General features: G+C 33.3%; 1 protein-coding gene across 2 annotated transcripts in view; it reads left to right on the top strand.

The window, feature by feature from the left end:
• The window catches only part of TMTC3 (transmembrane O-mannosyltransferase targeting cadherins 3), a 46,137-nt gene extending 36,797 nt beyond the window's left edge, over nt 1–9,340 (top strand). The window contains exons 11-14 of one of the 2 annotated variants that reach the window (XM_074325305.1): nt 1,031–1,134; nt 2,405–2,574; nt 5,920–6,146; nt 7,843–9,340. In XM_074325305.1, coding sequence (XP_074181406.1) covers nt 1,031–1,134; nt 2,405–2,574; nt 5,920–6,146; nt 7,843–8,657 — 1,316 coding nt within the window. In that variant the 3' untranslated portion in view covers nt 8,658–9,340. The remainder of the gene's footprint in view (nt 1–1,030; nt 1,135–2,404; nt 2,575–5,919; nt 6,147–7,842) is intronic. The other variant, XM_074325306.1, reaches the window with a different exon arrangement.
• Nucleotides 9,341–17,011: the final 7,671 nt, after the last annotated feature.

The following is a 17,011-nucleotide window of genomic DNA, read 5'->3' as shown; positions in this document are numbered from 1 at the left end:
GGGGAATGCCTAAGATATATATGCTTGGCCCCTATGTGTCCTGGGAGTTGCAGGCAGAGAACTATTCCACAATTGCAAAATCATCGGTGTCGCAGGCAAGTAGTAATCATAATTTGAAACCTTGTCATGTCTGTTAGAGATTCATGTTGGCTAAAATTTGTCTGATTTAAGATCTTCTCCCTTCTTTCTATCTTTATTCCAAATCTTTGAAATATTTGTTGGGAAATGTATGTTAAACCCTCATATCTTTCTTATTTAAATTGCGTATTTTTTCTATCCCTGAATAAATTTGCTGAGTATTCGATTTTCCATATCAAAATGAGACAAAAGTTCCTGACATTCTGATATTAACACAACCTTTTAAAAAGTTTTAAATAAATTATATAGGAATTTATCATCATTTAAGAGAGATGGGCTACTGCATATTAAGTTATATTATAGACTCCTGATAATTCCATTTTTCTTGCATTCCAACCACATTCACAAAAATTTGAAAAAACAAAATCACAAAGTTTTTCATATCTCTTTGCCCCTGTCACACCATGGGTGCAAATATAACATTTGAAATCATTCTAGGAATTTTAATGATCCTTTTTCTTTTTTTTTTTTTTTGCTTATAGATCTTTTTCACTTTTAGAGTTGAGCCATATTTTTTAAGTGAGTTCCACAGCTATGAGGTTAAGAAAATGGAAGCAAACCTTAGTATAGTAAAGCATAATGAAGAAAAATGATGTCAATTTATTTATTCCCTCTATTTCTTCCCTCTCATGTCTTAACCCTTCAAAGGTCCATTCAAATAGTTTTTTCATGTTATATGTGTATTTTCTGTCTTCACAGTACTTTACTTAATAATTTGCTAGTGTAGCATTCATTGATCAGAAGTTATAGCAAGTTGTGTTAGAAGAACTTTATAAGGAGGAAGCAGGACCTGTTACCTAGAGTTTTTGTTGCTAGAACCATGTCTTCTTAGTAGTAAACATTGAATCCTATTGAGTATTTTTGCCAACAAATAATTTCTTTAAAATTTTAGATGATATTGGTGCTCACATGAATGTAGGAAGAACTTATAAAAATTTAAATAGAACCAAAGAAGCTGAAGAATCTTATATGATGGCCAAGTCACTTATGCCTCAAGTAAGTTATCATAATGTATTCCTATTGTGTCATGTCTCCTAGATATCCACATAGGATAGAATTATCTAGATGGAAAATTCATATCTTTTCTTCAATTTATTGATGTAACAGTAAGGCATCCGATGGACCATCTATTAGTATGAGTTTTATAAAGGATTACATTGACTTTTATAGCTTACTTAATTAAAATTGTTTATAGTCTGTTTATAAAAACTAAATCCATAGTTAGGAATTTTAGATATTCTTGGTTACAAGTTATCAATGAGTTAAATGACTTTAAATGAAGAGAATTATATTTATGTACATTAAGCACTGAATTCAACATTATTCCCACCAAGAAAATAAATGAATAAAACAACGTAGCTACATCTCTGTTGCTGTGTTGTGTCCACCGTTGTTATAATGACACATGTACAAGATTCTGTGGAAATCACAATACAGTGTCCATGTTGGAAAAGCTGATCCTGCCCTTGACCAGCTGCTCTTGATCCTGCCCTTTACCAGAAAAGATAGTTTTCCCAATCGTAGTTTGTACTAATAGTATATTAATAAGAGTAGTGATAGTAAAGTGATCAGATAGTTTGATAAATGTTTTAGGAACAAAGTTGGACCATCTGATATCTTAATTATTTCAGTCCTAAGATTCTAATGTTAAGGTATATTCAATATAGATTTTTATCAGATGCAATTTATTATGTTCATTGAAAATTTGGGTTCATATATATTACAATAACCTTTACTTAACCTGAATAATCAGCTAATAAGAGAATTTTATTTCCTAACTCTACCAACAAGTGAGGTTTTAGTATAACTCTGAAATAAAACTAAGTACCCTATTGTCACAACCAGGAGATATTTTGCTAACAACATAAAAGTTGACATGTTGTAACAAATACACTAGATTGAGAGAAAGGAGACCTTAGTTCTAGTCCTGTCTGACTTAAAACATGCTAAGAGACCTTAGTCTCTAAAAGTTCTTAATTATATGACTTCATAAAATGATACATGTAAATAAAAAGCTAATCATATTCTGTTGAACTGGAATGAATGTAAAAAGTATATCCTTCAGTGCCACAAAATGTTATTTTATTTACATTTTGTGAATACTATAGATGCTTTCACATTTTTATGATTTATTTTACTATAGCAGTAAAACTATTAGTATTATCTTTTCATGTTCTCTATATATTTTTAAAAAGTTACTCACCCTACTTGACTTTTATTTGGTAGTGAAATATCAAATTATGAAAATGCCTTTTCTTCTGAACAGGTTATTCCTGGTAAAAAATACGCAGCTAGAATTGCCCCTAACCACCTAAATGTTTATATCAATCTGGCCAACCTGATCCGAGCAAATGAGTCCCGACTAGAAGAAGCAGACCATCTGTATCGACAAGCAATAAGCATGAGGCCCGATTTCAAGCAGGCTTACATTAGCAGGTATCGTAGTTCACTGTAAGCTATCATCATAAAAAATTGAAGCTACATCTGTATGTACATTTTGACTATTTTGACGAAATTGGCTTTTGTTTCCTCAGTAATCTCAGTTGACAACCAAGAACATAGAACATAACCTGTTTTAGACTAACAATCAAATTTAATTGATTTGATTTGAAATGACAAGGGAGTCCATAACTTACAATAGCAAACTTTATGTTTTATATGAAAGAAAGGTTAGAAGAATCTCCTTCTTAGTTTTATGTGCTTCTCATCACCAAATTCGTTTTATTTAAAACACCTGAAACTTACGTTTTATAATAAGTACTTCGACTATCCAAATCTCAGGAGCTTTCTTAAATAAATACTGAGAATTTAGTGGTGATTGATGCCTTTATCTATCACAAAAATCTTTTTAGTTGTAAAAAAAAATTGGGGCATCACATGTTAGAACTTAATGCATTTCCCCATGTAAGTGTTATAGTTTCTATTATACTTGATGAAAACAGTGTGTTAAACTTTGTTTTGTGCTCTCAGTCCAGAAACCTAATCACTTTGTTTCTATGGGGAAAATACATTCAGAAGGTAATAACGTTTTGATCTCTTCATAAGTTTTGCAGGTTGTCTTTGTTCAGCCTTATCCAGTACTTTGCTTTAGGTTTAGTGGAGTTGCATCCATAAATAAAACCTGTCGTGGAATTATTAAACAGTCTCTGCATACCATTTTGGACAAATACCATGTTCCCGAAAATAAGACCTAGCCAGACAATCAGCTCTAATGAGTGTTTTGGAGCAAATATTAATATTAAACCCGGTCTCACGTAATGTATATATTATATGAGACCGGGTCTTATGTAAGACTGGTCTTATATAATATTAAAATAAGACTGGGTTTTACATTAATTTTTGCTCCAAAACACGCGTTAGAGCTGATTTTCCGGCTTGGTCTTATTTTCGGGGAAACACGGTAGGCATTGTAGAAGTTGCCTAATCAAGAATATCAATTGTTCATTTGATTTCATTCCTATGCTGATACTTCAGGAAAGAATAGTATCATAATAAAAGTAACTCTTATATCGCACATATGTCCTTATCAAAATGACTTTTTAAGCGTTCTAACCGGAAATATAATTAAATTAGAAAGATTTGTAAAATAGTTTTCAAATTGTGATCCTCAGGTCCAGATGTGTTTCTCAAAGGTGTCTGCAGGTGGCACTAGCGCCCCTTCCACCCTTCCCGATCAGCTTTAATTCTTTTTTTTCAATAAATAGTCATTTTAAAAGATGACAAAAAGTTAATATAAGAATGGGTAAAAAAAAATTTCACATGTTCTACTTTTTGTATAGTAAGACTTCTAACATAGATTAAAATACTGAAATTTCCCTATCACTACTGTATTTTTCTTCTTCAAATGCTATTTGGTCTCCAGACAAATTGATCTCCCACTCTGGTTACTGATGTACTCTATCTAGTCTGACTCCTTTTAACATATATTCAAAAAACGTATTTTTTCTATTTCCCTTTCCTGGTTACCGCCCCACATGTTACTGTCTAAAATCAGGCATGCTTTTTCCTTCTTTAATAATATTTGAAAACATATCAAGCCAAATTTGCCAGACTCATGAGTTTAGGCATGAGGACAATTTCAGATAGTTATTTTTGGTTTTGTTTTTTTATTAAAATTGGGATAATACGGGTTAATAACATATAATTTTCAGGTATACAAGATTATAATTCAGCTTGTGTCCTCTGTTGTGTGGTCCCCACCCAAAGTCTAGTTTCCTTCCCTTATCATATATTTGATCGCCTTTACCCACTTTGCCCCCCACTCCCCATCCCTTCTTTCCCCTCTGGCAATCCCCATTCTGTTATCTGTATCTGTGAGTTTGTTTTTGTTTTGTTAGTTTTTTCTTACTTTTTGTTTTATATTCTATATATGAGTGAAACTCTACTTTTTTTGTCCTTTTCCATCTGACTCATTTCACTTAGCATAATCTCAAGATACATCTATATTGTCACAAATGGCAATATTTCATTTCTCTTTATGGCTGAAAAGTATTCCATTGTGTGTGTGTGTGTGTGTGTGTGTGTGTGTGTGTGTGTATCACATCTTCTTTAATCGCCCATTACTGGACACTTAGGTAGTTTCCATGTTTTGGCTGTTGTAAATGATGCTGCAGTGAGCATAGGGGTACATATATCTTTATGAAGAAGCAAATAAGTGTTTTCATAATTTCAGGTAAATACCCATAAGAGGGATTGCTGGATCATATGGTAGTTGTATTCTTAACTTTTTGAGGAACCTTCTTATTGTTTTCCATAGTGGCTGCACTAATTTACATGCCTGCAAACAGTGTACGAGGGTCCCCTTTTCTCCCCAGTCTCTCCAACACTTCTTATTTCTTGTCTTTTTTTATAATAGTAAATCTAACACGTGTGAGGTGGTATCTCATTTGGGGTTTTGATTTGCCTGTCCCTAATAACTAGTGATGTTGAACAGCTTTTCATACACCTGTTGTCCGTGTGCATATCTTGCTTGGAGAAATGTGTGCCCATTTTTTAATTGGATTGTTTTTTGTTTTTGCTGAGTTGTGTGAGGTCTCTATGTATTTTGGCTATTAGCCCCTTATTAGCAGTATTGTTTGTAAATATCTTCTTCCATTCAGTTGGTTCCTCTTTCTTTTTGTTGATGGTCTCTTGCTGTGCAGAAGGTTTTTTTCAGTTTGATGTCATTCCATTCATTTATGTTTGCTTTTACTTCTCTTGCCTTTAGGGTCAAGTTCACCAAAACCCCTGTGAGACCAAGGTCCATAAGTTTAGTGCCTATGTTTTCTTCTGTTTGTTTTATTGTTTCAGGTCTTACATTCAAGCTTTAATCCATTTTGAGTCAGTTTTTGTGTATGGCATCAGATAGTAGACTAGTTTCATTCGTTTACATGTGGTTGTCCAGTTTTCCTAATGCCATTTATTGAAGAGACTGTCCCTTCTCCATTGTTTATTCTTAGCTCCTTTGGCAAAATTAGTTGTCCGTATATGTGTGGGTTTATGTCTGGGCTCTTAATTTTATTCCATTGATCTTTTGTCTGTTTTTCTGCCAGTACCATACTGTTTTGATTACTGTAGCTTTGTAGTGTAGTTTTAAGTCAGGGAGTATGATACCTCAAGTTTTGTTCTTTTTTATCTCAGAATTTCTTTGGCCAAATGGCTACGTTTGAAAGAAAATTTTAAGAACCTAATTTAAAAGGAAAAAGAAAACTATGACTATATGGAAAAGCTTAAAACTTGTGAAAAATAGTATCTACAAACTGACATGGTTATAAGTAAAGCTTGTGCTTGGTTTTTCCACAGAGGAGAATTGCTTTTAAAAATGAATAAACCTCTCAAAGCAAAAGAAGCATATCTTAAAGCACTGGAGTTGGACAGAAATAATGCAGATCTTTGGTACAACTTGGCAATTGTACACATTGAACTTAAAGAACCAAATGAAGCCCTAATAAACTTTAATCGTGCTTTGGAACTAAATCCAAAGCATAAGCTAGCATTATTCAATTCTGCTATATTAATGCAAGAATCAGGTATGTTTTCGCAAAATATTTCTATATTTAAACACATTGTAGTTTGAAATATAATAAAACCTTAACAAATTTATATTACCTGTAACATTTTATGAATGGATAGTTTATATCTAAACTGTATAAATTATTTATAGGAATATTTAACATACTTAGAGTAAACCTCTCAAGTAATATTCACTGACATATATGATACTAATTGTTAGTTCTTCTGGTATATGTTAAGATGGATTTTTTTCAGGCAGTCTATTAAGCAATACCTTATTAATCTATTCTGTCATTTTATACATGGAAGTATAATCTCTTATATATAAATATACTGTTTAAATAATATGAACTTGTAAAAATTTTAACATAATTATTTCTAGGAAGCCAAAAGCATTATATGTTTTAGAAAAAATATATTCTATTTGTATCTTGATTTATAAGACCATTTGGTATCATTTTATATCACTTTACTATTTTCTGAGATATTATTGTAATTGGCTATGTTTTCTATAACTTAGTAAAACTAAATTACTAATTACTGTAAATCAGGATCTTTGACATATAGACATTTTAGTCTAAGAAGGTAATATATAGATTTATAATCTTAATTTTTATGTTTGGAAAATCTGTATTTATATTTTTTAGTTAGTTCTTAGATACTTTTTTAAGCTTTTGCAAAAAAAATGAATTGTTCATCAGAACATACTATTTTAGAGCTAAAGAGGACCTTCGAGTTTACTTTTGCCAGCCTTCTTTTATTTAATACATTAGAGAGTGAGGACCAAATAGACCTATTAACTACCCCAAATTCATATTTCCAGTGTAGTAACTAGTGCAAGATAAGAACTTAAGTCTACTGACTTAATTTCAAGTTTTCTTTATTCATCATATTATCAAATAAAAGAATAGAGGGAGGTCTTTATGCCTGCTATTCAAAGAAAGTGTAAATTTAGAGAAGAGCTAATATTTTTGTAAAGTTAGCTGTCCTTAGTAATCACGAAAGATCCCCATTGTCCAACCCTAGGTTGTACCTTAAGCTTTGTAGTTATAGAACTTGAATTTATTTGCATTTATTTGCAATATAGATTATTTTAAATATTTGTTTACTAAATCCTAATTTATATTTATACTTATAAGCTTTATATTTAATGGTATACTTTTAACTTTGAAACGTCCTAAAGAGTTTAAAATAACATGCAAAAAAACTTAGTAAGACTGAAACATTTTGTTTATCCAGTGTTGTCTCCTAAGCATTTTTACATATATCTCGTGTATATCTTAGAAAATTCAATAAGCTAACCCAGAGAATTTAAATAACTTGTTCAGTGTATAAAGTCACAATGTTAACAGAACCAAGTTTGAGTATATAGGTATATATCTGTTTCTTTTTAATTCTCTTTTCTTCCTCTGCTACTCCCAGTTAGCTTCTAAACTGTAAGGAGGTATTTTGCCCCTTTTGGTTTTTGACGCCTTCTTAATGTTTTAAAATTTAGGAAATGAGCTATCATTTCAGTGTTTCAAACACAGTATTTCCTATGAAGACTTTGTGGTTTTCACAAATCAACATTGCTGTTGATGTAGATATAGCAATTAGTTGTTTTGATGCTGTCTTTTTATAATCTTAACTAGATAAAATATGAAAGTGGCTTTTTTCCTCAGATTTAATTTATTTGCTAACAATACTTTTTTTCTTTAAAAATATTATTCATAGGTGAGGTTAAAGTCAGACCTGAAGCTAGAAAACGACTTCTAAGCTATGTAAATGAAGAGCCACAGGACGCTAATGGTTATTTCAATCTGGGAATGCTGGCCATGGATGACAAAAAAGACAGTGAAGCAGAGATGTGGATGAAGAAAGCCATAAAATTACAAGCTGACTTCAGAAGTGCTTTGTTTAATCTGGCTCTGCTGTATTCTCAGACTGCAAAGGAATTACTGGCTTTGCCAGTTTTGGAAGAGTTACTCAGATACTATCCTGATCATATTAAGGGCCTCATTTTAAAGGGGGACATTCTGATGAATCAAAAGAAAGATATAGTTGGAGCAAAAAAATGTTTTGAAAAGATTTTGGAGATGGATCCAAGCAACGTGCAAGGAAAACACAATCTTTGTGTTGTTTATTTTGAAGAGAAGGATTTATTCAAAGCTGAAAGATGCTTGATTGAAACATTGAGATTAGCACCACATGAAGAATATATTCAGCGCCATTTGAATATAGTCAGGGATAAAATTTCTTCATCTAGCTTAATAGAACAGCCAATATTCCCTCCTGCTAAGACTCCAGGTGTAAAAGGAGAAAAAATTCCAATTGAAAATGTAAAAGAAATCAGAAGTGAACCCCGACCCACACAGATAATAAAAACAAGTGATAATAAAAGTCAGTCTAAATCAAACAAACAGGTAGGAAAAAATACAGACAAAGAGACCCCCCACAAAACAACAAAAGAAATCAAAGAAATTGAGAAGAAAAGAGTTGCTGCTTTAAAAAGACTAGAAGAGATTGAGCGTATTTTAAATGGTGAATAGCGTTACTCTGTATCTTGCTACCATCCTTTCAAAGAACAATGTGTATCATGTGACTGCTTACACTGGGAGCTTTGAAAAATAGCAAGGGCTCATAAGAGCCTATCATGAGCTGCCTCTACATAGGATCACAATAAGATGTTTATTAAAGACCTATCTTACCCCAGGGTATGTATTATCTAAGATATGGCTGTAGTTTTCTAAGTTTTGGTGAATGCAGCAGATAAATATTAAGTTATAGATGGCAAATTTGTATGTTTTGTTAGAGGAGGAAGAGTCTTCTGGCAGAATAATCTTAACTATTCTCAAAAGTAGTCTGAGGTCTGAATGATAATCCCTTGGGGTTAAATCCTACATTTGCTGTTTTATTCTGTGAATTCCCATTTATTAGCTGACTTCATTTTTCCTTTACCTGTTGGAATCTGGCTGTGGTTTGAAAACACTGAATACATTCTTCTTTCTTCAGTGACCTTCTGTTTAATCAGTGGACTTTGCACTACAAAAGAATACTGGCTTTATGTTGTATTCTTTTGTTGATTTTTACAAGGAATGCCAGATGAACATTTTAAAATAAGTCATGTGACATATGAGCTTAAGAATGTATTTTCACAATTGTGTGCTTGTCCTTCACTCTCAAATGCAATTTTTAATGAGATAAAGTTTTAAATATATGTACGTACAACACATTTCTTCTAATGGTGCTCATATATACTGTATATTTGTTTTGTTACATAAAAACGAATTCCACAGCATAAACCACATCACATAATCATGATTATCTTGACCTACACTCCCCAAACTATTCATGTTTATTAGTTATACTCATACTGAGAAGTCTCAATAACTAACTGTTTAAACTTTTGAGTTAAAACATAGTAAGTTTCATTTTCATCTTAGTGTTATCTCTCCAGTGTTATTTGAATGTTAATTTTGTTTCCAAAAACACACCTTAATCATTCTTTAGATACCTTAAGTAACTAAATTCAGTTCTCTTAAACTGAAGGCAAACAAAGACACAAAGTTTATTTTTAAACACTAAGTTCTTGATATTTTGTTATGGTGTATATTTTTATTAAATATTTATTTTGACTACTGAGCTTTCATAAAAAATTTAAAGCTGTTTTAATTCTATCAAGTATGGAAAACAAATTGCTATTGCATTTTCCTATATGTGTATATATTACGGTTTAACCAAAATTCCATCAGTCTTGGGCTGCTGTCCAGCTATAAAAGATAATTAGCCTAATACAGGATTAATGAATTGGTGTGTTGGTTTTAGTACATATAAACCTGAAAACTGTTAGGCTAAAGAGTAGATACTAATCAAATTTATTAATTTAAATCTAATTTTTTTCTTGACTTGAAATGCATTATAAATGCATTTCATAATAATAAAGTTGGTGTTCTGATTTAAAATGCTAAAGCTAAAGCTGTCCTAGGATAGTAACAAATATCTAATTATGCAGTATTTCAGGTTTTTTAGATAACTAATTTCTAATTATGTATTACATATTCCTGTAACTTTTTTAAAGAAACATTTTATAAATAGGTAACAAGTAACATGGTCTCCATTAAGGACACACTCTAACTAGGTTCCCTGAGGCTCTCTCATAGATTTCTCTCTTTTTTTTTTTTTTTTTTTTTTTTTTTTTTTTTTTTTTTTAGGGCAATAAGTAAGCACTGACTTAGGCTCTCTTGTAGTTTTTTTTGTTTGTTTGTTTTTTTAAGGCAAAAAGTAAGCACTGACACTAGTGGTAGTTAATTCTTGATGAAGGAGACTTTGTTAATCATTAAAGCAATACCTAATTTCACTTACTAAATTGTGGCTTTGTGACTTTAGATACAAGGTGGAGAATACCTCATATACTATGACTTGAAAAATGAAATCTATGGCATCCTTGTCTTTTTCGCATAACTTGAGAAAAAATTTCTGAGTGTGATCTCTTCTTTTATAGTAGCAAGTGAGTGTAGTTCAGAAGAGTGGAAGGAAATCTTTCATGACGGCATACCATAATAAAAGCTTTGAATAATATTTTAATAAAGTTGTATAACTATTCAAAAGATGAAAGATATATTAATGTTATCCAATGATTTTTATTAAAAAAAGAAAGTTCCTCCTAATTAACAGTTAGGACAGTGCCTACCATGTAGGAAGTGCTCGTATGTTTGAATTTTAAATTATTTATTTTAATCAAATCCATCCTGAGTAATTAATAATTTTTCAAAATCAATGTTTGTCAACCCTCATTATATTAGAATCATCTGGAGGGCTTTTACTATGGACCCCTCCCCACAAGTTACATACTAATTTTTTAGGAGTGGAGCCATTTTTAAGTTTTTCTAAAAGTTCTCCTGAATGATTCTAATGTGCGGTCAGGGTTAACAATCACTGCTCTAAATTCATTCAAGACAATCTTCTTATCTCTTCTGTATTAACTTTTTAAATGACTATAACCCAATTAAGTTTTGATGTTTCAAGTTCTATTCAGGAATATGCTCTTCTGATGACTAGTACAGTAAGTCCTCACCTAACATTGTCAGTAGATTCTCAGAAACTGACTTTAAGTGAAACCACATATAGTGAAACCAATTTTACCATAAGTTAATTGATACAAAAAGAATTAAGTTCTTACAGCGTATTTCTGGTCACAAAAACATCACCAAACTCCTAAATAAAGACCTAGAACACTTTCATTATTAAACGTTGAAATAAATGTGAACTATGCATACATTTAAGAAAGATTAATAAAAACAAGTAAGATGATTTTCCAAAAAATCATTTTCAGTTCAGCATCCAGGGGGCTCAAAGCAACTCCAAGCAGCTCAAGGCAGAGACAGGCACCAAACCTTGACAGGACGCCCTTCCATTGAAGGGCGCACACATCACCCACGCACTCGCACTGGCACAATTGAGACATGCCAGTTAACCTCATGTGCACATCTTTTGTCAATGGGAGAAAACCAAGCACCTGGAGAAAACCCCCGCAAATGTGGAGAGAATGTGCAAACTCCACAGAGTGGCCCCAGCTGGGAATCGATTTTTTTTGTTATTCTCATCGATGTTACAACGTCAGAAAAGACATTGAACAAAACGTTTCTTGAGGACCTGCTGTATTCCATCTTAAATTCCATCAAGTTTATTTATGTGTAAGATGATTATTTCTCTTTAAACTAATAATAGAAATTCTATTCAGGCTGTTCATGTGAAAAAGGTAATAGCTTTTTCTTTGCAACTGCCTTTTTGGGAAAATGGAGGGTAGGGACATTTTAATCCAGTTCACTAACCTATGGTCAGAGTTGCGAGCATCTGTAAATTTGGAAAAGAAAGCTTAATAGGTTTGTGAGCTAGTGAAGGATGTAGTTTTAGTTCTCATTGTTTGATAAAAGAATCTACCCCCCTAAAGTTCTAGGAAAGCTTTGACAATCCCAACAAGCAATTACGTTACTACTTCATGGCTTCTCAGAAGGAAGAGTTAAGTTTTTCTTATGTTGCTTTAGATGTGTTTCCTTATGAACATTCAGAATTGGGAACTTTAGCTTATTTTATGAGGTTGATGACTTGAAGGATAAAATGTGTTTGCAATTTTGTGTTTACTTTTGTGTAAATATTTGGTATGTGAGTTACACAATTATATTAAAACCTCGTGGCTTTCACGACATCGAATTTGAGCTCAACTTCATATTACAGGATGCTTCTTTAAAGATGCTTCACTGAAAAATCTGAAAATATAGATTTGTATGTCAATTTATACTTCAGAAATCCATATATTTGTCATTTATTTTTTTAAAAACCTGCCTGCATGACTAATTAGTATTTTAAATGAATCCACCAAAATATCTGGTAACTTTGTCCAAAATTTGACCTGTTAAAAGCTGTCAGCCATCTATGTTAAGGGTTCATAAGAAAGTAGTTTAAAATTATATGCATTTTATATTACTGTGGTGTCTGTGTGTACCATATTTCTAAATATTCACTATTAAATTGATACTTTTTAAAGCCTTAACCTGAACTGCCTTTTAGTGTTCAAATGAAAAAGGTAATAGTGTATTGAGATATCTGTCCCCACAAAGGAAGACCTAGTAGGTAGTTTTATTAGCAATCATCTGAGAAAAGCATGTGTTAAAGTAGTTCCTAACAGTGATACATTTTCAACCCTGAATGACAGAAACTCAGGAAAATGAGATGGTTATGTCGAATGTTATACACGATTGGAAGTCAGTGTAGTGAAATAACTAGGAATTTAAGCTGTGGATCTGCCTGGATTCAAATCTTGGTACCACATTTACTAGTATAACTTAAGGGAAGTCGTTGAAACTTTGTGTCCTCAGTTTTCTCATCTGCAAGTTGGGGGAAATACTCAAAGTTATTAAGATAAATATATCTCCTAGTGTATTAAATTAGCAAGTATCTTTATGACTATAAATAGTGCATGCTCAGCCATGTACACTATAAATAGCCTTTACCACATGCGTTTGACAAAGACCATAATTAACATCACTTAGTGAATTGTGATTTTAAAAAGCCATGAATGATTTGATAGGATTGACTTTATTTTATGTGGTGCCAAGAATGAAATTAACAGCTGTAACCAATAATACTGATCAATCCATCAAGTGCTGTCTTGACTATTTAATTGTGGTTTGATGGTATTGCATTGTCATACTTGAAAAGCTAAAGAAACAAAATGGTTTTCATTTTGCTGGCCTTATTAGTGGACAACTTTTCTAACAAGCAGTCATTAACTGTTATCAGGTGTTACTATCTATTTCAGGAACATGGCAGTATGCTTACATGTCAGAAGTATCATTTAATTCTATGCCTATTCTAAATTGGTTTGTTTAAATAAATTCAGCAAATGGAAAAATGTATAATATACCAGGGGTGCCCAAAATATGCACATGACTTGTATGCATCTTTTGTTATCAGTAAATATTGAGTATTACAATTTTAATACAGTTTTTTCCTTAAAACATGTATATGTATGTGTGTATATATATATATATTTGGCACCCTCTGTATATTTATATTAAATACATTAATATATTTAAATTGCTTAGGCCGGTTCTTGGCACATAGTAAATAGAATTAAGTTACTAATCGCAAGGCTGAGACTTGCATTCAATGCCTATGATCTGAATTATATGTGTGTTAGCAGAGGTAATATCACTGATTGGGCAAGGTAGCAAGCAAATTATTAGAAATCTAATATTCATGCATATTCATTAGCCGCCAAGCCAACAGGTACGTGCCTAAAATAAAATGTATTTATTGAATATTAAATTTATAAATTAAATTTGTTTAATTATTAAAATACACAAGTAAGAACTCCTACTAAGACACCTTAAAATTGTAGTACCTTGATATTTTGCTGTTCACTGCCATCAGGGAGGTAACATAAGATAAAATATTAGTGCCAGAAGTCTCTGAAGGCTTGATCGCCGGTGAATTCATGTTCTTTGGAACCCACTCCCAATGAATAACATTTCTGTAACTATGCCAATGGATAGCATACGTAGTTCCCATCAAGTAGCTTGTAATATTCTGTAAGAACCTGGGGCCTGCATGTTTCTGCCTTGAACCCCTCAGCAAACCATTCTAGTTTGCCCTTTCTTAAAAACTTCATGCTAAAAACTCATTCTTTACTCCTCCCTTCCTCCGTGGCTTTAGTTTCTGATATTAGGAAATAGTCTGATTAAATTAATACATACTGAAGTATGAATGACAGGTGCATCTTATTAACCATCTCAAACAGTTAATTGAAGGGAGCATCTTGCTTTGTGAAGTTTCAGGCAGTGTAGTGGGAGCTATTTAAGGATTAAGGAATTTCTCCACCAGTCTGTCTAGCTAAGAAAATAATTGAGAGAGGCCACAGAAAAGCTTGGTAACTACAACATGGCCACAAGGTCCAGTTTCTTTTGGGCCCTGTCAGGCCCGGTGACTACACTTTGGGAGTGGTATCAGAGTACCTGGATTGTCAGCAGACTTGGATCAAGGCCCAGTGGTGGTATCTGTAAAATTAATTCCTGGGCACTGGATACAGTGTGTACATTTTTAATACACGGTCTTTTTATATGACGTTTCCTTTAGTGCCTCTACACTGTCATTTGCAGGTTCTTTGTCTGTGTATACCTTAAGTATTAGTGTTCTCTCTCCCACACTTTCTTGATTTCTGCTTCTTGGAACAGTGGTTTCAGCTATATATGATTCTAAGTCTTCAGCCCAAATTTTCTCTAAGCACCAGAACCGTGAACCCAGTGGTCTAATTAATAAACATCCCTTCCACAGGCGTTCAGTACCTCCAGCCCCTCTTCCAGACCTCAGGCCTATGTGATACTAATTTAACTCTGCCTAACAGAAAGAAAGAAAAAAGAAAATATATCCAACTTAGAGCAGAGATAGGAGGTAAGGAAGAGACCAAAGGGACATGAGATCTTGCTAATGGTTTATCTACTCACAACTGGCAAAGTTTAAGACATTCATAAGGCAAATAAATGTAATTGTGGGGCTTAGATTAAAGACAAATACTCCAAATATATGGAAAGAAGTTGTGACTTAATCCATCAGAAAACCCCCTTTCCAATGCAATGTAGTAATGGGGTGGGCCAACTAGGAAATGCAGTATGACAAGTGTTAGACTACACACTAGTATAGCAGGAATTAAAGAATGTAAATGAGTTAGACCCAACAAACACAAACTTGACGAGTTCTATTTTTAATATTTTAATTATATTCCATTTTATATAATACATATTTAAATGAATTATAAATAACAACGTTCAACAATATGTTGTCTACCAAACAGTTGAAAATATGTAGGAAAGTTAAAAGCATGACAAAAAACGTCAACCAGTAAAAATGAACCAGAGCAAGCTGGAGCAGCAATTTTAATATATGACAAAATAGAAGTTAAGGCCAAAAGGCAAAAAGACCTAAGGGGAAAATAAATGGTGTCTACTGGTAAAAGGAATAAGATATGTCCATCATAAATATATATGTCTGTGGGGACAGAGCCCCAGAGAGTAGTTTACAGGCTCTCGGCCTCACGTGGAGGGGTGCTGGCTCGGGTAGTAGATGGCCGTCAGCTGTGGCTGATTGGCCGTCAGCTGTAGCCAGTTAGCCAATTAGCTGCTAATATAACTGCTGCGGCTACGAAGGATTGCCGAGGAGCCGAGCAGAGCCGAAGAGAGCGGAAGAGTAGAGCCAAAGAGAGAGGAAACAGAGTCCATTAGAGTGGAGGAGAGTCGTCGGTCGGTCGGTCGGTTGGCGGAAAAGCGGACGGCAGGTCGGCGTCCGGTGGGCCCAGCCTCCAGTGAGACCGTGATGGTATGGCTCCCCTACCTATGGCTCCGTGGGTGTTCCTTGGCGTCACCGTATCCTGCGTTCTTATGTGGGGAGCGGGACCAGAGACCCCGCAGGCCGCCCCGCACGACAAATGGCGGAGCGAGCAGGGTCTCCCGCACGACAATGTCACAGAATGTTAAAACCTAAAATCAAGCAACAACAAACAATAGTACAGGGAAATAGATGAATTAGAAATTATAGCTGGAGATTTTATCAAAACTCTGAGAAGCTAATGGATCAAGCAGAGAAAAAAAATAGCAGATAAAGGCCTAAATAATGTCTGAACTATTAAATTTTTACAGAATTTCACACTTGATACAGAGTATTCATTATTTCCTAGCACATACAGACTATTTACAGAAGTAGACTGTGTCAGACCACAAAGGAAACCTCAGTAAATTCCAAAAGACTGATATTCTTTGACCATAATACAAATGTACGCAGTAACACAAAACTGGAAGCAACACGGATGCTCATCAGGAGGGAAATGGTGGATAAACAAGTTGTGGAATACTCAATGAAATCCTGTCAGCAATTACAGAAAACAAACAACAAAAAACATATACACAACTACATAGGTGAATCTCTGAGCAAAAGAAGCCATACACAAAAGCATACATTATGTATGATTTCACTTATATGAAATCCCAGAACAGACAAATCTGCAGTGGATGCCTTGAACTACAGGGTGGGATGGTAGCTAAAGACCCAAGAGAACATTTTAGGGTAATGAAAATATATCCATGACCCAGTAACTCCACTCTAAGATATACTGATAAATTGCATAAACGTGCACTACAAGACAAATACAAGAATATTCTTAGCATATTATTTGTACGAGTCCCAACCTTGAAATCACCAAAATAGTAATGAAAAGGAGACAGGATATTTAAATTATAGTCATACAATGAAATGTTAGGAATATACAGTAAACATGGATGAACTGCTACATGTAACAACATAGATAGACGTCACAAATATTAGATAAGAAAGTGAAACACAAAGTTACTATGAT

The sequence above is a fragment of the Rhinolophus sinicus genome, linkage group LG02 (genome assembly GCF_036562045.2).
Source record: "Rhinolophus sinicus isolate RSC01 linkage group LG02, ASM3656204v1, whole genome shotgun sequence".
Lineage (NCBI taxonomy): Eukaryota > Metazoa > Chordata > Mammalia > Chiroptera > Rhinolophidae > Rhinolophus > Rhinolophus sinicus.
The sequence above is the reverse complement of the archived record's forward strand: the minus strand, read 5'-3'. Positions and strand labels throughout refer to the sequence as shown.